General features: G+C 37.4%; 1 protein-coding gene across 6 annotated transcripts in view; it reads left to right on the top strand.

The window, feature by feature from the left end:
• KIDINS220 (kinase D interacting substrate 220) overlaps positions 1-23,394 on the top strand; it is a 105,440-nt gene that overhangs the window by 31,468 nt on the left and 50,578 nt on the right. For all 6 annotated transcript variants that reach the window (XM_055119853.1, XM_055119851.1, XM_055119849.1 and 3 more), the window contains exons 12-22: positions 1,808-1,985; positions 5,395-5,559; positions 6,533-6,712; positions 7,679-7,844; positions 12,517-12,668; positions 12,819-13,108; positions 14,860-15,000; positions 15,672-15,915; positions 16,077-16,165; positions 17,707-17,851; positions 22,856-23,018. In XM_055119853.1, the coding sequence (XP_054975828.1) occupies positions 1,808-1,985; positions 5,395-5,559; positions 6,533-6,712; positions 7,679-7,844; positions 12,517-12,668; positions 12,819-13,108; positions 14,860-15,000; positions 15,672-15,915; positions 16,077-16,165; positions 17,707-17,851; positions 22,856-23,018 (1,913 nt within the window). The remainder of the gene's footprint in view (positions 1-1,807; positions 1,986-5,394; positions 5,560-6,532; positions 6,713-7,678; positions 7,845-12,516; positions 12,669-12,818; positions 13,109-14,859; positions 15,001-15,671; positions 15,916-16,076; positions 16,166-17,706; positions 17,852-22,855; positions 23,019-23,394) is intronic.

The following is a 23,394-nucleotide window of genomic DNA, read 5'->3' as shown; positions in this document are numbered from 1 at the left end:
ACCATATAAAATTATGTTTTCAAGTTCAACAGTGTAGAATTTGCTATAGATAAACAGGAAGAAACAGATCTAAAGGATTGGAGAAGGAAACTCCCAAAGAAGACTGGTGTTTAGTATTCAAAATAGGAAAGGAAGTGTTCTGTCACATGTTGGTATGTTCTCATCCTAAATTTTAAAAGGAATTTTTTCTAATTTAATAAAATTTGGATCTCAGGGTAGGGGAGATAGTATAGCAAGTAGGGCACTTGCTGTGCATGTGCTCTATCCAGGTTCAATCCCTTGATTGGTTCCTTGAGCCACAGCAAGAGTAATATCCGTGCTGAAAGCCAAGAGCATGCCCTGAGCACCACTGGGTATGGCCCTAAAATAAAAAGAAATAACAAAAATTTGACTTTAAATTGTTTAGTGCTTCACATAAAATTGATTTTTGGTTTTAATTTGTTTTAACATTAAACAGGGTTCTTTCTCTACTTCAAAGTAATTTTCTCCAAAGAAATGAATTGTTGCACAATATTTAAGATGTAGGGGCTGGAGCAATAGCACAGTGGGTAGGGCATTTACCTTGCATGCGGCCGACCCGGGTTCGATTCCCAGCATTCCATATGGTCCCCTGAGCACCGCCAGGGGTGATTCCTGAGTGCAGAGCCAGGAGTAACCCATGTGCATCGCCAGGTGTACCCCAAAAAGAAAAAAAAAAGAAGATGTAGTAAGAGAATTTTGAAAAGGAATAAACTGACCTGTCAAAGAAAAGGAAAGTCAAAATCTAGATAAATTTGTGATATATCAGCCTCAAATAAAGCATTACAGGTTATTTTCATTTAGTTATAGAAATATCAGGATAGATGAGAACTAAGGGTTTTTTTTAAAAAAGATTTTTGGCCTCTTGTCTTTAAGAGAGGTGCTTGTGAAGAAGAAATGGGAGAACTGAATTTGCAAATTGTGAAGGGATTTTTTTCCTCACAATATTACCTTTCATTAGTGCAGGATATGAATGCTAATGTGATTGTAGATTCCAATGCAGGGAAAAACTGGGTTGATTTTAGGGAAAAGTGAAAGGTGACGAGTATGGAGATTTTAGTGGTTGAGAAGGATAAATACAAAGTGGAGACTCTATAGAAGTTTATGGGCTCTACAGAAATTTATGGACTCAGCCTAACAGGGTTTTGTTGCCAGGGACATAGGAGCAAATGAGATTACGCATGTTGGATGGGATAGCATTATAAACTGTGAAACTTTCCACATAAATGGAGTAGAAAGTTGCAAACTGTAAATTAGTTGAAAAAGGTGATTCTCATCCAAACAATTATTTGGGAAATAGATTCTTTCTAACCTTGATGAAACTTGAGGATCCATGATCTGGAAAGAGCAGGAAGGAGATTAGAGGGCGATAGGAGAAGTTTTAGCTGAGAAAAGGTTGGAAAGGGACTATAGAAAGGAGTTATAAAGAACATGGCAACGTGAGAGAACCGCTCCACCAAAGTGAGTTTATCCATGAGAGGAGGTGGGACAGGGATGGGGGGAGGAGAACTGGGATCCTTGAAGGAGGTAGAGTGCACTGGTAATGGGTGTGGTGTTGGAATGTGTACATGGGAAACCATCACCAACAGTATTATAAATCACAGTACCTCAACAAAAAGAGATGGTTTAGAATAGCGATACTAGAAAAATTATAAGGAAGACAAATATCAAATTATCTATAACGTATGCTATGAAAATTAATTTTAGATTTTATAAAATTATGAAAATTGTTATTCTCTGTACTATATGTGAAACATGAAAGTTCAAACGTCCTGCCCCTGTTTTACAGAAAGGAGACACTCCTTTACATATTGCTATTCGTGGGAGGAGTCGGAAACTGGCTGAACTTCTACTGAGAAATCCCAAAGACGGAAGGTTACTCTATAGGCCCAACAAAGCAGGAGAGACTCCCTACAACATTGACTGTAGCCATCAGAAAAGTATTTTAACTCAAATATTTGGAGCCAGTAAGTAGTGGGTTTGATTACTAACAGCTTTTGAAAAACATTTCTTGACTGAAGAATGTAAAAATGGAGAATGTTCTTATATTTTACTGTGGAAAAATATCACCTTTCACACTTAAGCTCATCTCACTGTATTGTAAGCATTCTATATTAAGTACATTCAGAGTTAACAATCAGCTATTTTAATCATGCACATTTATCAAATTTCAAGAACAAGGGTACTAAGGCATGACTCCAGGGGTGGAACACATGCCTGGCATGTTCAAGACCCTGAGTTCAATCCGTAACAGCATGGCAGCCGTGCTGGCCCCCAGCATTGCTAGAGCCTGAGCACTGAATTGTCAGGCCCACACTACTGTGATACATATTGCTAAGATTGGCTGCTGGGCCTCTCAGCAGTATTGAGTTTTGCTCCCCCTTAAAAATTTCAGGAGGCGTGGGGTGAGGGGAGCATTAGTGCAGTGCACTTGCCTTGATATGCATGATCCAGGTTTGATCCTGGCACCACATATGGTCCCCTGAGCACCACCATAGTGAAGAGCCAGGAATAAACCCTTAGCACAATTGGGTGTGGCCTAAAAAATACAAAACAGAACAATTTCAAGGGACCCCCATGAAGATAGTATAACAGGTAGGCATTATATATATATAATATCTTATATCTGCCTGACCTGAGTTTGATCCCCTGGCACTGTATATTGCCTCCCATTCTCAACCAGGAGTGATCTCTGGGCACAGAGCCAGGAGTAAGACCTGAGCACCCCTGATTGTGGCCCAAACCTCCTCCCCACACCCCCCAAAAAATCAAGAATGAAGACACAAGTATAGTAGTAAGAGCAATTTCCCCATTGCTTCTTATCTCCTAATTTATAATTGCTTACCCTCCAAAACTTTCCAAAGGAATCAAGAGACTGGAGAGGTAGCTCAGTGGTAAAACATGTGTGAGGCCCTGGGTTCCACCTCTGGGACAACAAGAAAATTAAATAAACAAACAAACAAATAAATAAATAAATAATAAAGGCATACCACATTATAAGAGATTTTAAGAGTTGCCATCATATTTTAATTGTCGTAAAATCTTGCTGATAATTTTCATAGTAATTTCAGTTCTTGATGAATATTTGCATCTTTTGATGTTAATAGTGCTACAGTAAGCATCTTTGTACATACACCCATTAACTCCTCTTACTTTTAGAATTATTCTCTTATGAAAAAAACCCAGAAGTAGAATTTTCTAGTCAGTGAATACTCACAGCTTTGTTTTTGTGTGTGTGTGTATTTTTTTTTAAATTTTATTGAATCATGGTGAAATAGTTACAAGCTTTCATGTTTTAATGTTCCAAAATGGCTGTGACAATTTTTCCTTACTCTGGCTATAAATGATAGTGCCTCACAACCTTGTAAACTCTTAATTTTGGTAATAGATCAATTTTTAAAAGTTCATTTTAACTTGAATTGTAAAAGTTATTGCTAGGATTAAGGTTTATTATGTTTGATGTTTTTATTAAGGTAGTGTTGATATATGAGGTACTGAGATATTTTTTAATGCTTTATATGTTTCCATGTTCCTTTGTGCCCTTTGCTCACTTTTTTCTTTAAGATTTTATTTTAAATATCTTTACAATTAATTAGAATATTTTGTATTATTATATTTTGAATATCTGGATACTGTTTATCTCTATCTTATATGTCCTTTCTTCAGCTTATTCTTTTTGTGTGTGTGATGACGATTCATTTATTCTTCAGATAAAAAATAAAGCATTTCTTTTTAATTAAATTTTTTGGGGTTTTTTTCTTTGGCCACACCCAATAGTGACCAGAGCTTATCCTTGACTCTGCACTCAGGGACCATTCTAAGGCTCAGGGGACTATGTGTGAGGCACTGGGAATTGAACCCAAGGTGGGCTGTTTGCAAGGCATACACCCTATCCACTGTACTATCTCCCCAGTTCCAAGTTAAACATTCTTTCAGGGGCAGGAGCTATAGTATAGGGGTGGTGTGTTTTCTTTGCACATGGCTGACCCAGGTTCAATCCCCGGCATCCCATGTGGTCCCCTGAGCACCATAAGAAAAATCAACATTTTTTTCAATAGGTGTTCTCTTTTTCTTAATTATTGTTTTTATTTTTATTACTGTGCAGGTCAGAACTCAGAGCCTCACACATGAGAGGTATATGCTCTACTACTGAGCCACAGCCCCAGTGTAAAGGTTACACTGTATTTTATAGGTTATTCATCTACATTTTCCTGTGACTTTACTATTATACTGAGAAGGAAAGATCTTTCTACACAAAGATTTGAAAGTTTTTCTTTGAATTACTTCTTTTCTAAAACTTTTCTGGGAGGTTGATTGTTATGTCTTATTTTTAAGTATTTAAAAACCTTACACCTAAACCTTAAACCTTATACCTAAGGTATAAGGTAGCACTGTCGCACTGTCGTCCCATTGTTCATCAATTTGCTCAAGCAGGCACCAGTAACATCTCCATTGTGAAGTTTGTTGTTACTATTTTTGGCATATTGAATAAGCCACAGGTAGCTTGCCAAGCTCTGCCATGTGGGCGGGATACTCTCAGTAGCTTGTCGGGCTCTTGGAGAGGGACGGAGGAATCGAACCTGGGTCAGCCACATGCAAGAAGTTAATTCTTTAAATGGCTAAACTCTTCTAATACCATTTATTAATTCATCCTTTTACCACTGATTTGAAGTGCTTTATGCTAATATCCTTACAAGTTTTACAATGTTCTTTTATTCTAATTTTATAGTATGTTTTGATGCTTCTCCAAAGACAACTACCCTTTTGTTAAAAAATAAAATACAAACATACTTTTTTTTCCTCATCTATTATTGCATGTTCTTTTTATTTTGATTTTTCAAAAAGTCTTATAAATTTTTAATGGAATTTCCCTAAGTTGATTGATTTGGGAAGATTATCTTTAAATTTGGAATCACTGAATATCTTTTTTTCTCTGATCATACATCATTTTCTTCAGTAAATTTTATAACTTTCTTTATATAGGTATTATACAAATTTAAAAAATTGTCTATATACCAATTTGGTTTTTATTACCATACTTTACTATTTTTAAAATACACACATTGTTCCACACTTGATCTAAAAGTGGAAATGTGTTTTATCATAAATGGATAGGGAAGCACTTGTCACAATTTGGCAGCATTTTTTTTCTTTGTCACGCATAATGAAAAAGTCTAACTGTCTTTATTTCTATGAGAAGAAGTGTGGTATTAATTGAAGAATCTTGACCTATGTTTTATAAAGTCTAACAATTTAAAGTACATTATTTTCTTTAGTAAATAAACACTTGATAAATGAGTATTGATGATTATAATCAATTTTGTAACATTGATGTTATTTTGTTATTGTAAGGATGTGGTGTGTTTGTATTTGCAGGACACTTGTCTCCTACGGAAACAGATGGTGATATGCTTGGTTATGACTTATATAGCAGTGCCCTGGCAGATATTCTCAGTGAACCTACCATGCAGCCACCCATCTGTGTGGGGTTGTATGCACAGTGGGGAAGTGGGAAATCTTTCTTGCTCAAAAAATTAGAAGGTAATGTGTGTCTTTGAAACACATCTGAATATAACATGGTTTTCTTTGTTCCCCCCCAGTATAGTTTATATGTGGTATTAAAGTTTTATATTAGTATAGTTTTATATATGCAAATTATGCTACCTACTAAATTATGTTTATTAGGATTTTAATCCCCTCTATTGAGATCATCATTTGAATTTGTTAAAATTAATTGTGTTATACTCAAAACCTGATGGTAAGATATTCTGTGTAACTTGTAATTATTTTATCCAAGTTCCTTCACAAACTTGTTAATATGCATGGCCATACCCACCAGAACTATTTGTGTGTTCTTGTAGTCTCAGAAAACCAATCCTCTTTTAAGAACAGACAAGAAAATTTTCCTGAATTGCTACCACTATTAGGAGCTTCCTAGTAAATTGGCTCTCAACCTAATACCCAACGCGTGCACCTTTGTCTTGACAAAATCTTAATCTTTCTCAAAGACATTTTGGTGTTGCCTATAAATTTTTACCAGCTTTGCAGAAAGACTCTTGTTTAGGGCTCATTTGGGCTTAGTGTCTATCTTTAAGAGCATATTGTCAGGAGAAGAGGATGTGTGGTGATCAGAAAGGAATGGCTGTGATTTATGGTTTGTAAACCCAGCAGAATAAGAATTTTTAGTTTCATACATGGAAAGACTAGCTAGGTGCCTGTATAATGCAAACTGCAAAAATTAGCTGTTGACAGCATCATAGCATATAAATACACATGAAAAAAATGGTACATCCTCAGTTTAAAGCAGGAGAATGCATAGGATTCATCAGTATTCCTAAGGAATGAGATTTTTGTTTCTCAAGAGAACATTGGTTACAGTGAATAAGGAGCAACCTTCTTTCTGAGGAGTAGTAAGCCCTCAGTAAATTGAAACGGAAATTTTCAAATTGAGTTAAAAGTTAAATATCCTAGTAGAGGGGTGAGTTTTATTCACAATGATGTATTTCTTTTTCAGATGAAATGAAGACCTTTGCAGGACAACAGATTGAACCTCTTTTTCAGTTTTCATGGCTTATAGTATTTCTGACCCTGCTGCTTTGTGGAGGACTGGGATTATTGTTTGCTTTTACAATTGACCTAAATCTTGGAGTAGCAGTGTCATTGAGCTGCTTGGCTCTCTTATACATCTTTTTCAGTAAGTCCTTTTTTTCTGTCTTAAAATAGAGGAAATGTCAAGACTCACTGTTTACTTAAAACATTCTCCCTTGGGGTTGGAATAATACAGTGGATAGGGCATTTGCCTTGTATGCAGCTGGTCCAAGCTTGATTCCCAGCATCTCATATATCCCCCAAACCTGCCAGGAGTCAGTAGTAGCTTCTGAGCTTCTCCAGATGTGTCCCCAAAACAAAACAAAACAAAACAGAAGATATTATCTCTCTCTTAGAACCTGTAAATCATTTTCATCACTAGATGAGAATAGGTTATTTTGAACAGTTGTCTGAGAAACATTATATACAACCTGACCTAAGCTTTACAAAAAAAAAAAAAACTTTACAAAAAAGCAAGTTGACTATTTGTTGATACTGTAATACTAAAGGAGAACTATATTATATTTTCCATTTATATGTTAATTATTTTTATTTAAATCTTTCTTGAAAATGTCTTTAAATTCATCACTGGCATGCTCTGAGCATTTTGATCATGAGTATAATTTTTATCTAAAGTTTTTTATCTAAAAACAATTTTTACCTGAAGACAGAATAGAATATAACCCCACTTCATGGGAGGATATTTTCAGTCATTAGAAAAGAAATATATTTACTACTGGGGGAAAAAGTAAACTTCAGTAGTTGGAAATAGTGACAAATCCAAAGTCATTTATATTTGAATCTGAACTAAGTGAGACATTTGTTTTAAGGCAATACCTTTCCACTTTAAAATTCTTCTGTCATAGTTAAACCACTTAATTCCATTTTGCATGAAATTCTGCATGTTTGGGGAAATTAATGAGTTTGAGGAATAGTTAGGGAATAGCAGGGGGCCATAGAAGATTTGGAGACATAGCTGTCATTCTTTGTTCTTCGACTACTTAGAGAAACTCGGGAGATTGCTTGACTAACTGTTATTTTCTGTGATTTTATTCAAAACTTTGAATTCCAGTTGTCATTTACTTTGGTGGACGAAGGGAAGGAGAGAGTTGGAATTGGGCTTGGGTCCTTAGTACCAGATTGGCAAGACATATTGGATATTTGGAACTCCTCCTCAAGTTGATGTTTGTGAATCCTCCTGAATTGCCAGAACAAACCACTAAAGCTTTACCTGTGAGGTAAGTTGGTCCTTTTAACAGAATAACTGTTAATTAGATGAAACAAATAAAAAGTTTATAATGCATCATTTCTCAATGTAGCACTGTAGCACTGTCGTCCTGTTGTTCATCAATTTGCTCGAGCGGGCACCAGTAACGTCTCCATTGTGAGGTTTGTTGTTACTGTTTTTGGCATATTGAATATGCCACAGGTAGCTTGCCAGGCTCTGACGTGCAGGCAGGATACTCTCGGTAGCTTGCCAGGCTCTCCGAGAAGGATGGAGGAATCGAACCTGTGTCGGCCACATTCAAGGCAAATGCCCTACCCTCTGTGCTGTTACTCCAGTGCATTTCTTAGTATCACGATCACGATAGCCCATTAATCACCGACTTCTCTGGCGGGCCCAGTAACATCTCATTTTGTCCTTTCCCTGAGATCTTAGAAGTCCATCTGGACTTGGCCCTCCCAACGATGTTGCACTGGGGGCTCTTCAGGGTCAGGGGAATGAGATCCAGCTTATTACTGGATTTTGCATATGAATACACCATGGGAAGCTTGCAAGGCTGTCCCATGTGGGCAGGAAACTCTCAGAAGACTGCCAGTTTCTTCCAAAGGGAGAAGCAGGCTAAAGGTATCGCGAGCTTGCTTTTAAGTCTCTCTCTGGATGTTGGCCGTTGATGGGATTACACACACCTGGGTTCCTCTGCCGGTACCTTCATGCATGAGACCTGTCCGAACGTGTGGAGAGGGGCCTCCAGCATGGCTGTAGCTAGGTTCCCGTGGTCCTTGGCCGCTGGGAGCTCTGCTCGGTGTGGGGAGGGAAGCTGGAGCCCATCCCCTCCGAGGGGCCCTGGGGAAGACAGCCAGGCTTGAGGGCAAGAGACTATATTTACAATAAATATCTGTTCTCAAACTTTTTACATGAGAAAAACATTTACAATAAATATCTGTTCTCAAACTTTTTACATGAGGAAAAAAAAACAAACTTGTTCTGGGGCTGAAGAGAGAGTACAGCAGGTAGGGCACTTGCCTTGCATGTGGCTGCTCAGAGTTCAATCCCCAGCATCCCATATGGTACCAGTAGTAATTCCTGAGTGCAGACCCAGGAATAAACCTTGAGCATCATCAGTTATGGCCTCCAAAACAAAACAAAACAAAACAAATATGCTCTGTTCAAGTACATTTTGAAAACACTTATATCTCCTTCATGTACATTCACAGACTTTTCCATAGAGAAACCTTTTAACTTTCACTTACTGAATTTTGTTTACCAAAAATCTTTTCTCCCTCTTGTGAAAAAAACATTGTATAGGCTAAAGCCCTGGCACCTTTTTACATTGTCGTGTAAACTTAGCAACTCCAATCTGTACTTTTGCCATCTTTGGAAATGATTTGGTTGTCAATTAAGTTATTATTAATAACTAATAGGTGGCAAACAGTTCTGGAAAGATTAAAATATGTAGGCTACTTGAGAACTGGTCCACAGAACTGATTTGCCATGGAGGTGAGGTGGGGCCAGGTTATGGGGGAAACTCAGTGGAGGTGGACCCTGAGAAAGTGAAAGGTGTAGGGTTGAGACACTGTAAATAAAACCCTAACACTGAAGGTATGTAAATCATAGGGACTAAAGTGAAATTTAAAAACTAACCATGCTCTCTGCCCTTGGAGAAGGCCTCATTCTCTCTTGAGTGGATTACTCTCTCTCTCTCTCTCTCTCTCTCTCTCTCTTTCTCTCTCTCTCTCTCTCTCTCTCTTTCTATCTCTGTCTTTCCCCCCCTTTCTCTTTTGCTCACTCCCCCTCCACACCTTCAAAAACACTCCAAATAAAATCTCTTTGGCTTCAAAAAAAACCCAACTAAAATCATGTATATTAAGGAATAAAGGTAAGGTAGAGGGCTCCAGGGAGAAGTAAAATTGAAAAAGCAATTAGAAAACTAAAAGCAAAAGTAATTAAATGCAATTTGCAAAATAAGTATGTTCTAAAAGATTTTAAATTATAATATGAAATATATTTTGAGATGAAAATATATAAACCAGATAAAACATTACGAGTATAAGAGAAAATAAAGATAAAAACTTATATTACAAGCATATAAAATTAATACTGGGGCCAGAGCACTAGTATAGTGGATGGGGCACTTGCCTTGCTCATGACTAACCCAGGTTCGATCCTGGACATCTCATATGGTCTATCTCACCCTTGCCATGAGTGTTCCCTGAGCTCAGAGCCAGGAGTAAGCCCTGAGCACCTCTGGATGTGACCCAAAAAGCAAAAATAAAATTAGTATTAAGAAAAGGATTTCAAATGAAGACTCAAGGTAAAATTAAAGAGAAAGCACCACCAGAGGATTTAAAAAATGTTGTAAATTAAATTTATTGGGTCAGGGGCTGGAGCACTAGTACAGCGGGTAGGGCATTTGCCTTGCACATGGATGACATGGTTTCGATTCCCAGCATCCCATATTATCCCCTGAGCACCGCAGGAGTAATTCCTGAGTGCAGATCCAGGAATTCCTGGCTCTGAGCATCTGAGCATCGCTGGGTATGACCCAAAAAGCAAAAAAAATAAATAAATAAAAAAATTTATTATGTCAGAGCATTAGTGCAGTGGGTTGGGATGGCTGGTTTGATCCCTAGTATCCTATGTGATCCACCGAGTACTGCCAAAAGTAGTTTCTGAGTGCAGAGCCAGGAGTGACCCCTGAGCATCACTAAGTATGACCCCAAAAGCCAAAAATATTAATTATGTTCTATGTAAGGTAGTGTCTTTACAATAGTGTAGATATTTATGGTCTTGTGCAGTTTCCTCCTCACCACCAAGTGCCCAAGGCCCCCTGCCAGGCCCCTGTGTAGGGGGAGACATTTTTACAGGAAACAAGAAAAACATCGTAAATTAATGAGGCTGAACTATATGCATTAATTTTCCTTAGAATTAGAGTGAACTCTGACTGTGCTCAGTAATAGATGTATGTCTCATATGTTTGAGACTTGGATTCATTCTTTGTGCTGCAACGACAACAAAAAAGACATTTAAAATGACCTAAATCAAAACAAATTATCTAATGCTTCCTTTTCAGCAGGTCTGACTTTAGGGGAGAGACTCTCCAAACAATAATAGTGAGTTTTGTTGAAATATTGTATGCAATCAAAATGAAAGTAAAGTGAAATTTATTAGTTACACAGGCGGGGGGGGGCTTAGGGGGGGCCTAGGGGTGTGGGGGGGTTTGGGGTGTGAGGGGGCGGGGTGGAGCTATACTGGGATTCTTGGTGGTGGAATATGAGCACTGGTGAAGGGATGGGTATTCGAGCATTGTATAACTGAGATTTAAACCTGAAAACTTTGTAACTTTCCACATGGTGACTCAATAAAAAATTAAAAAAAAAAATAAAAAAAAATAAAATGACCTAAATCAAGACTATATAATGCTATGCAGTCCTAGTTTTATTTTGAAAGCGATGCTTGTCTGCTGAATTTAGATGAGTTTAGCTTGGGGATGGAAGGGAAGAAAAGAGTTAATGAAGAAATAATATTTGACCAGGAAATAGGAATACAAATAATTCAGTGATTCCAAAGATCATATGTGTTAATAATACCTTAAAGTCTATTTCTGAATCCCTAGTCAATGTGTAAGCTACCTATAAGATGTTCTAAAATTTGTGTTTTTAGAAAGCATTAAGTTTTTATTTTGGAAATAGGTGCACCATACCTGCTGTGCTCAGGGACTATTCCAAGCACAGTACTTGGAGGCTATTACTGGTAGTGCTTAGGGACCATGTGGTGCCAGGGACTGAACTTAGAAATCCCATGTGGAAAACATGCACTCCAGCCCTCTGAGTTATTTCCCTCACCTTAAAAGGCATTTAATTTTTAATTCAAAATACTTTCTCAGTGTTCTTATCCATTCTGCTATACTTCCCTTGTGCAGTTCTTACTGGCTATGTCCTAAGGTGGCGGGGGTGGGGGCAGAGGGGGAACCAGCAGGAACCATCTTTCATTGAGGTCTATAATTTCTTTAGTAAATTGTTCTTATAACTTTTTTACCCTGCCACCTTTAATCAGAATGTCTTCCTTTTACTCTGCTCCATTGAACTCTTTCATTTCTTTTGGTTGCAGGCACAGGGTGAGTGAAGGTGGGAAGCTAATTTGCTTTTTGATTTGCTTTCTTGTTTTATGGTTACAGGAATTAATGCCAGGGCTTCATGCATGCAAGGCATGAACTCATCCTCTGAGTTACATCCCCAGGCTCTATATTTAACCTACATTGCTGTCTTTTCCTACAAATAGTATGTATATAAGGTGTTAGTAGTAAAAGATAACTAACAAATTATTTTTCCTTCTGAAAATTTAAAATAATTTTTGAAAATTAATTTTATGCAATGTGATTTACAGTACTGTTGATGTTAAGGTTCACGCACAAAACATTTCAACACCCTCCACCATTGTTCATTTCCTTCCACCACCAGAGTCCAACCCTGCTGTGATCCATGACCCCAACTGATTCCCCACAGCATTCACCCTGCTGTGATAAGCTTCCTACTAAGGACCAGTTGCTGTTGCTTGGAGCTTTTGAAAAACATTATTTTTAAAAGACATAAGTCAGTGACAGGGAAATCATGCAGCAGTGATATATGTATTGAAATTTTTCTCTTCTTTAGTTATCAGACTAATGGTTTATTCTACCCTTCTCCAAGGTTTTTGTTTACAGATTATAATAGGCTGTCCAGTGTTGGTGGAGAAACATCAATGGCTGAAATGATTGCAACTCTCTCTGATGCTTGTGAAAGAGAGTTTGGGTTTTTGGCAACTAGACTTTTTCGAGTGTTCAAGACTGAAGACACACAGGGTAGGACTTCTTCGTGGGTGGTTGGTGATGGAATATTCAGTGTATTTTTGTGAAAATAGGACTGTTAGATCTGTCCTATGTTCTGACTATAATAATTAGGGTTATCTAGACATTTCACATGTAATTGCATAAGTTATTTTTTAATTCCAGGTAAAAAGAAGTGGAAGAAAACATGTTGTCTCCCATCTTTTGTCATCTTTCTTTTCATCTTGGGCTGCATTATTGCTGGTATTACTCTTCTGGCTATCTTCAGAGTTGACCCCAAACATATGACAGTGAATGCTGTCCTCATATCAATTGCCTCAATAGTGGGGTTGGCTTTTATATTGAACTGTCGTACATGGTGGCAGGTGCTGGACTCTCTCCTAAATTCACAAAGAAAACGTCTTCATAACGCTGCTTCCAAACTGCACAAATTGAAAAGTGAAGGATTCATGAAAGTAAGTTATTTAGTAAGCAATTATAATGTAAATATGCTACTATGACATGATCTTTTTGGCTTCCTGGGGGAGGGGGAGGGTGGTCACACTTTCTGAATAGTGTGAACTGCATCTTTAAGCTTTACTCCATATTTTTCCTATGTAAATTTAAATTTTCAAGACAAAAAGGTTATAGAAATAATTTTTTTAAATAAAATAAACTTTTAGAAAAAGAAGTTAGCTGAGCCAGACAGATAGCTCAGTGGGCTGAATACACATTTTGTATGTAGGAATCCTGGATTCTATCCCTGGTACCTGTGGTTCCCCAAGGTTTAACTCTTTCTCTCAGAGGCGTTACTGTGCTATAGTAGTCATTACTACCTAATGATACATGCTCCTCTAGAAACCAGTAGAATAAGCGGGGTCACACTCAGTACTAGAGGGACTTTATACAATCTTTGTAACCTTTCCTTTGATCCAGGTGTCTCATCTGTAATTTGGTATTTAGATACTTTTTTGTGCATTCATATCAAAGTCTTGAGGTTCTGATCTTTTTTTTTTAAATTTTTTATTAGTGAATCACTGTGAGGTACAGTTACAAACTTAAGAACTTTCATGTTTGCATTTCAGTCATACAGTGATCGTTTACATCCCTCCACCAGTGCCCATTCTCCTCCACCAATGTTCCCAGTATCCCACCCACTGCCCCCATTCCAACCCCCACCACCCCACCCTGCCTCTACGGCAGGGCATTCCCTTTTGTTCTCTCTCCTTTTGGTGTTGTGGTTTGCAATAGAAGTATTGAGTGGCCATCATGTTCTGTCTATAGCCTACTTTCGGCTCACATCTTTCAACCTGAGTGGGTCCTCCTAACATCCTCTACTAGGTGTTCCCTTCTCTGTCTCAGCTGCCCTTTCCCCCAGCATGTTGAGACCAGTTTCTAAGCTGTGGGGCAGACCTCCTGGTTCTTATCTCTACTACTCTTGGGTGTTAGTAACAGAAGGGGAGACTAACACCCAAGGGTTTTGATCTTTTTGACTTTGGGGTATGTGATCTTAGCTAGTAAGTTACTCAACTCATTTTGTCCTTTTAAAATAGATATGACAAAAATTTTAGAATTCCTAGAGTGACATCTCAAACTCTACACTGCTGATATACCAGGAGTAGCACATTGGATGGGATGTAAAGTAGAAGGCAATAAATCTTGATTAAGAATATTAACACACAGAGCATAACCTGTAACAGCATGTTAGTAAGTCTCTTATCACTGTATCATTGTCATCCCATTGCTCATCGATTTGCTCGAACAGGCACCAGTAATGTCTCCATTGTGAGACTTGTACTGTTTTTGGTTCTTATACAAGGGCTTAATGGCTTCAGGGTGAGATAAACAATGTTCACACACTTTCTGCTTAGGAAATCTTTTTGATCATTTTTAGCGAGTTATTTATAACAAGCAATGTAAAATAAATTATTTAGGGCCTACTATTGGGTCAGGCTTGGTAGTGATTGGGAAAATTGGAAATATTGGTGATGGAAAGGTGGTGGGATTGGTGGGGTTGGAATATTGAATGTAATAAACGATTGTGGGAAATGCTCTAACTTATATGAAATTACTTAGTTCATTGTGTAGCCTTCACATCAATTTTAAGTGGAACCAAAATGACAGTCAAAGGTCTGAATATTTTTTTTTCCTAGTAAATGACTTCCTGTGAAGCTTGTGTTTAATTTTCTCGTTATCTGTGGTTCTTTCCGTCATGTCTTTGACATAGGTTCTTAAGTGTGAAGTGGAATTGATGGCCAGAATGGCAAAAACTATTGATAGCTTCACTCAGAATCAGACACGACTGGTGGTTATCATCGATGGGCTGGATGCCTGCGAGCAAGACAAAGTTCTTCAGATGTTGGACACTGTATGTTGTAACTATCTGGAAATGCTAACATTTATAGCAGCTGAGAGGAATGACCTTTAAGAATAGCTCAGATGGGCCTGGGGATGTGGCTCAGGTGCTTGGTCCTGTGGACCACCAGGGTCACAACTGACAGGGCTTGAGAAACAACTGGGTGCCAAGGATTAAATCAAGGGTTTCAAACATGCAAAGCCCTGTCAGTTGTGACCCTGGTGGTCCACAGGGCCAAGCACTCCTGTTGGTGGCCCACACACAATTTAAAAAAAATTAAAATATATAGCTCCATACAGAATTTAAAGTCTCCTTTGGTTAAAGTGTGTGAACATTAGTGACTCCTTAAAATATATGTTAGAAACAGTATGTAACTATAGACAGAGGCCAGCATACTTACTATTTCATGTATACACAGATATTTCTCATGTCTTACAGAAACCATGTGTCTCAAAATAGGATAGCATTGTTTGGGGATTTCATCACTGTTAAATGGTAAAAAGATTTTGGTAGTGAAAAACTCAGAGTAAGACTTAATAAAATTTGTTTTTTCATAGAATAATATTTTGATGAGAGAAATAGTATTTAAAAATTAGTTAACAAAGGATAATACAGAATTTGAAGACATGTTTTATTACTCTGCTTAATTTACACTTCATATGTGCACTTTTTTTCCACCACAGGTCCGAATTCTGTTTTCCAAAGGCCCATTCATTGCCATCTTTGCAAGTGACCCACATATCATTATAAAGGCAATTAACCAGAACCTCAATAGTGTGCTTCGTGATTCAAATATTAATGGACATGATTATATGCGCAATATAGTTCATTTGCCTGTTTTTCTTAATAGTCGTGGACTAAGTAATGCAAGAAAATTTCTTGTAACTTCAACAACAAACGGGGACATTCCATGCACAGATGCTGCAGGTATAGATCAAGTTCTTCCATTTTGTTAGCTTTTAACATAGTTTTGTAGGGTATTTTTTATATAGTGAATCTTCTTTTGTCATTAAAAAAATATTATTGGCACTTTAAATATAACCATAGAACTTTAGTACAAATAGTGCTCTCTTGATAAATTCCTTAAGGTATCCAGGAGGATGCTGACAGACGAGTTTCACAAATCAGCCTTGGGGAGATGACAAAACTCGGTAGCAAGACAGCCCTCAATAGACGGGTAAGAGGCCATTTGTTTGGAAACATGTTTTTATTGCTAAAATTCAAATGAAGCTAAAGTGGTGCCCTTTATTCTTTAGTAGAGATAGCATAAATATTATCAAGTAGCTGTTATCATTGGATTGCCTTTGTACATCTGGTGGCTTTTCTAGGGATGTCTGAAACTTATACTGAAATCTAGCTAAATTGTGTCAGAGTCCCCTTCCTTTCCTAGTCTTTTGGAACCCAAATACTTCTCCAGACTCTTGAGGAATTAAGACAGTGAGACTTTTAAAGCCCCCTGAATGAAATCATTCAAGGAAAAAGGGTCTAGAACCAGTCCATTTACTTCAGGTGCCCTTTGTTCTCAGGGAGAATGAGGTTTTGTAGAGTAAGAAAACTCTGATCCACCTTCCTCCTTCTCCAGTGCTCATGAGGTGTGTGCTCTCATTTCTCTACTTATAGAACCATTCTGGGCACTTTCCAACCACTTTGAGTTTCTGCATTTCTCCCAGAATACTATAGTTTTCTCCCGGAATGCTATAGTTTTGTGACAGCTACATCCTGAGGAATGTTCTTATGTTTAGAACAAGGCAGTTCATAGACAGGAAGATACCCGCCTATATTGTAACTATATTGAGTTCCTGCATAGCTATTTCTGAGGTAGTGCCATGTAAAGAAGCTAAGATTTCCAGGTGTTAGCATCATTGTTTTTCCTAGCTAGCTACCATCAAATTTGACCATTGTATCTTCTAAAAAGGGTGATTTTTCTTATTTTATGCTTCTATGCTACACAGATGTAAGATTGAATACTGAGTGGCGATAGCACTGAATTAGAAGGAGGTGATTGGCTATTCTAAATTGCTCTGAACTCAGTCCTAACTCAGTTCCTCTGTCACTACCCCATTCCCTTGCCTCTGGAATTCTGATGAGGTCACACTTTTCTTGTGCCTTTCAGATGGAATCCCCCACTGCACCGTGCGGGTGCCTTTCAGTCATATACATATATATATATGCATATATATACACACACATATATATACACACATATATACACGTATATATACATATGTATATATAGGGAAAGTTGAGCCATTTTAGATAGTTGTCCTGTTTTAAAATCTTGATCTTAAAAATCAACATACCGAATTTTTAGACAAGAGAATTCTTGTCTAATTCTCTTGTCACTTCTCTAATTCGACAAGAGAATTACTTGCTTTCTTGTTCCAGGATTCTTATAAATACTGAGCTGTACAAGTTATTACACAGTTTTACTTGCTTATAATTTTGACATGCAGACAATTTTCTTTGATTGCGCAGTCTACATTCAAATGTACCTGAAGTTAAACTTTAGCATTTGATACAATTTCTGCTGTTATTAGTCAATGTAAGGATTCTGCCTTAAGGAAAGTGAGAATAGTTTTTATTGCTGTGTAATCTTTCTCTTTGCGTAAAATTTTGGATTTTCTAGTTGGTGTCATAAATATATACTGTCTCCTCAAAAGCTTTTAGTTCTCAGATTCAAAGTATGGGATTATTCTCACTGATAATGCACTGTTTCAGGATACTTACCGAAGAAGGCAGATGCAGCGGACAATTACTCGGCAGATGTCCTTTGATCTTACAAAGCTACTGGTTACGGAAGACTGGTTCAGTGACATCAGCCCTCAGACCATGAGAAGATTACTTAATATTGTTTCTGTGACAGGTGACTTTTGTTTTTTCCTTCAACATTCAGTGGTACTAAGTGAATGGGAGAAAGTAATAGCACACTATATATTCGACAATGGGCTAATATTCAAGATATATAAGAAACTCAGCAACAGAAAATAACTCCATCAAAGATGGAGAAAAGAGGGTAGCAGACACTTCTTAAAAAAAAAAAATTAACATACTTAGAGGCTTATAGGCACATAAAAAAGTGCCCATCATGTGAGTTATCATCTGACATTGAGAGATCAATGTATATATATTAAAAACGCCAGAAACTAGTGGTGGCAGGGATGTGGATGAAAAAGAACCCTTAATTACTGCTGGTGAGCATATAAATTGGCTTATTTACTATGGAAAATAGCATAGAGATTGCTCAAAAACTTAAAAATAGAATTTACATCTGAGTCACCAGTTTTACTCCTAAGTGTTTGTCCAAATAAATCAAAACATGAATTAAAAAGGATATATGCACACCTGTATATTCATCTGCTTGCAGTAGCCAGGATCTGACAACAACCCATATACCCAGTAGAGGAGGATGTGATAGCTATTTATCTATCTATCTACGTACACACAATGGAATACTACTCAACTATGAGAAAAGATGAAATATTGTCTTTTATTATAACATGAATGGAACTGGAGGGGATCATGCTAAATGGAATAAGTCAGAATGAAAAAGATGGGCTAGGGAGATGACTCAAAGCTTTGCATGAGGGGCCTAGGTTCAGTTCTTGGCATTGCAGGGTTTCCCAAACACTGCCAGGAGTGGCTCCCAAAATAAAAATCAAAAGGAGAAAGACTGAAACTGAGGATATTACTAATATGTGATATATATATATATCACATATATATATACTGTATATATACCACATTGTTAAATGGTAAAAAGATTTTACCATTTAAAATATATATACCATGTATACATCTATACAATGGAATACTATGCAGCTGTTAGAAAAAAGGAGGTCATGAATTTTGTATTCAAGTGGATCGGCATGAAAAGTTTCATGCTAAGTGAAATGAGTCAGAGAGAGACAGACATAGAAAGATTGCACTCATCTATGGCACATAGAATAACAGAGTGGGAGACTAACACCCAAGAATCATAGAAATAAATACCAGGAGGTTGACTCCATGGCTTGGAGACTGACCTCACATTCTGGGGAAAGGGTAACTCAGAGAAGGGATCACCAACTATAATGTAGTTGAAGGCCATGCGGGGGAAGGGAGTTTCGGGCTGAATGAGGGCTAGAGACTGAGCACAGTGGCCACTCAACACCTTTATTGCAAACCTCAACAGCTAATTAGAGAGAGAGAACAGAAGGGGATGCCCTGCCACAGTGGCAGGGTGGAGTGGGGGGAGATGGGATTGGGGAGGGTGGGAGGGATGCTGGGTTTACTGGTGGTGGAGAATGGGCACTGGTGAAGGGATGGGGTCCCGAACTTTGTATGAGGGAAGCATAAGCACAAAAGTGTATAAATCTGTAACTGTACCCTCACGGTGATTCACTAATTAAAAATAAATAAATTTTAAAAATAAATAAATTTAAAAAATTAAATATATATATATACCATTTAAAAATATATATTTAAAATAATATGTATACCATTTAAAAATATATATTTAAAATAATATGTATACCATATATACCCATAAAATATATCACATTTTATAATAAATAAATCACATCTTATATATATATATACACATATATATAAAAGGAAAAGAAAGCTTTAAACTGGCTTTCTAGTGAATATAAACCCTTTGACTCTGACCATAGAATTAAGATTACCAAGCATTGGGTAGATAAGTAGACCAAAAAGGTCCGAAGGACTATGGTGATGAGATATTGGTATTTTGGTGGCAGATGTGGTATGGTAACATTGTACTTCTAGAATATATGTACATTTATGCTTTTACAAGACATTGTTGTCTCAATGAAATTTTTTAATCTGATACTCAGATTATACACTGGTATTCTGTTTTGGTTTTCAAGTGATATTTTAAATAAAAAATACTGGCAACAAAATAGATGCTAATTGCCTACTGACTGAATTCCACTGATAGAATTCTGCCCTCTACCGATGACCCTTGTTTTTGATGCTTACCTTTAAGCCAGTATCACAGGATTGTGATTACTATTAGGCAAGTCATAAGTATGAAATCAGAAATGCTAGTGCTTATGTTAATGTTTAAATTATTAATAAGTTTCATGAAGGCTGAACCATATTTATTTTGTTAATCATGTATTCCCAATACTAGTATAGCATTGTGCTAGTCCATACTCCAATGAGTTTTCATGTCTCTCAAATGTGAGAGACCTAAATTAAAGGTAAAGCCCCTGTCAGTCTACCAGACTGGATCCCACTTTTCAGGGGTAAAACAATGCAGTGATAATAATGTAGTTTATATATTTATGAGCATATCTACTGAGAGAATCAGAACCTAGATATAAAGAAAGAATTGAATGGGGATTCTGTGCATGTGTAAGTGTTTGTGTGTGTGTGTGTGTGTGTGTGTGTATATGTAGGTAGGTAAAGGGCTAATTTATACCCAAACCAAAACAAATAGATAACTTTTTCAAAATAGATACCTTAGTCTAGATATAAACTAGACTGATAATGGAGTAAAGTGGACAATGTTTAAAATTTTTCTAAATGACATAAGTAGTTCAGAATACCAGAGAAATCAAGGAAAAATTGATTGAGTTTCAATATCCAATACCCATTCAATAAACAATATCCATTCTGAAGTTTGACGATAATAGCACATTTGTAAGTAAACCGAAAGGCAGAACACTGGTTGAGAATCTCAGTGATAGACAAGAAATTTTAAAGTATATACTACACTTGATCTTAGCCAAAAAGCCGAGAAGTGATGAAATTTTAAAGTATATAAACAAATTTTAGAAAGACATTATAGCTGAATTGATAGAAGTAATCCATCCTTAGTACATAAAGGTGAGAGTATATCAGATTGTGCAGATATACTCTCACAGAATAAAATCATAATGGAGCCACATAATTTGGATGTAAGAACCCTCAACAGGTTCTTAGATGGTATTTTAGGGCAGAGGTTCTCAAACTTACTGACCTTCTGCTCTCTTTTCAGGAACAAAAATCACTTGGTACCCTTCTGGAAATCTACCTTTTTTTTTAAAGCAAAGTGCCCTCCAGATGTTACCCCTATCCCCTGAGGTAGCCCTTCCCCACCAGAGGCTATGTTAATGGCTCAGTTTGGGAAACACTGCTTTAGAGGATGGGGCCATCAAGGATTCTTCAATATTCTGTTCTGTGATTGGTGCACAGCCTGTAGACTGTCACACAATATGACACATAGTTCTGAGATATTTGCCTTCTTGTATGTGGTCAAAGCAATGTTTAGCACAGTGGCAAATCACATTTTATTTTATATTTAAACAGAATTGTAATGAAACCATTGAAGTTTTCCAGTAGTACTTTTTTTGTATTGTAAAAATCCTGCCTGTGGATGTATGAATAAATATATGTATGTATGGATGGATGGATGGATGAAACACTCTTGTGTTCATGGCAGCGCTATCAAAATAGCAAAGATCTGGAAACAACCAAATTCTCAATATATGAGTAAAGAAATTGTGGCATATATACAGAATGGTTTACTACCCAGCTGCAAGATGAAAACATCCAATGTCATCTGATTTAGCCTCTATGGAAAATAGTATGAAGACTCCTCAAATCATTAAGAATTGAACTCCCTTAACAGTAGATAGAAGGGTCAGGAAGATTGCTCCATAGTTGGAAGCCTGCCTCACGAGCTGGTGAGGAGAGGACAGCTGGAATAGAGAAGGGACCACTAAGAAAATGATAGTTGGAGGAATTGGTTGGCATGGGAGATGTTTGCCGAAAGTAGATAATGGACCAAACATGATGACCTCTCAGTGTCTGTGTTGCAAGCCATAATGCCCAAAAGTAGAGAGTATGGGGAATATTGTCTGCCATGGAGGCAGTGGAGGGTGGGAAATGTGGGGGTATACCGGGGATATTGTGGTGGGGAATGTGCACTGGTGGAGGGATGGGTGTTTGATCATTGTGTGATTGTGACTCAGACATGAAAGTTTGTAACTATATCTCATGGTGAATCAATAAGATTTCAAAGAAAGGGAAAAAAAGAATTGAACTCCCAGACCAGAGCGATAGTACAGCAGGTAGAGTTTACCTTGCACATGGCCAACACGGGTTTGATCCTTGGCATCTGGTCCCCCAAGCACCGTCAGGAGTAATTCCAGAGGGCAGAGCCAGGAGCAACCCCTGAGCATCGTCAGGTGTGACTCAAAAAGGAAAAAAAAAAAGGAACTCCCATAAAAGCCATTAATTCTACATCTTGACATCTGTTCCAAGGGCTCAAAACCACTGTTTTGAAAAGATACATGCACTCCTGTGTTCATGGCAACACTATCACAAGAGCAAAGATCTGGAAACAACCCAAGTACTCAAGAATAGATGAGTAAAGAAATTGTGGTATACATACAGAATGGTTTACTACCCAGTTGCAAGGTGAAAACATGTATTTTGTTGTCACATGGATGGAACTAGAGGATAGCATGCTGAGTGAAGTCAGTCAGGAGAGAGACAAATACAGAATGATTTCTGTCGTGTGAATATAAAGTAACATATGGCAATAGATCCTGAGAGTCCACCTACAGAACTGAGTCTACCAAGGGGATTGGGGACATTGTTGGAGGAACACCAACAATGTTTGGGGACATTGTTGGAGGAACACCACAATGACACTGTGGTGGCGGGTCATTGTGTGTATGAAACTATGTCATTTACAGTATTATAATTTGTGATGCCTTTATAAAAATTTAAAGTAAAGTCATATAAATGCTAGGTTTGAAATAGTATTATAAATCAAATGTAATCTTTCAAGATTTGAAGTTAAATTATTTTTGAATATATTGAATGTTTTGCTTAACATCTAGTTAACATTAAAACGTTTTTGGATTTCTTAAAGGGCGGTTACTGAGAGCCAACCAGATTAGTTTCAACTGGGACCGGCTTGCTAGTTGGATCAATCTTACTGAGCAGTGGCCCTACAGAACTTCCTGGCTCATACTGTATTTGGAAGAGACTGAAGGTATTCCAGATCAAATGACACTAAAAACCATCTATGAAAGGTACTTTGTCTAACCATTTTATATTTAAGCCTTGATTGAATTGATTTTTCAGAAAAAAAAAGTTGAATGCATATAAATTAAAATGAGTATAAAATAGTATATATATGATGTTCATTTCCCTAGCTTGGGGGAAATAACTCAGTGAACTGGAGCATAAGCTCTGCATGTAGCAACCCAGGGTTTGATCACTGGAACCACATTATTCCCCAAGCGCTGTTAGGAATGACCCACAAGCACTGAATCTGGAGTAGCCTCTGAGTTCAACTTAGGGAATGGTTCATACCCTGCCCCCAAAATATGTCTCTAGGGGGCAGAGAATTAACACAGAGGTTAAAGCTCTTGCCTTACATGCGACTGACCCTGGTTCAATACCCAG

Source organism: Sorex araneus, chromosome X, assembly GCF_027595985.1.
Source record: "Sorex araneus isolate mSorAra2 chromosome X, mSorAra2.pri, whole genome shotgun sequence".
Lineage (NCBI taxonomy): Eukaryota > Metazoa > Chordata > Mammalia > Eulipotyphla > Soricidae > Sorex > Sorex araneus.
Note: the sequence above shows the minus strand (reverse complement) of the source record. Positions and strands in the feature narration are given on the sequence as shown.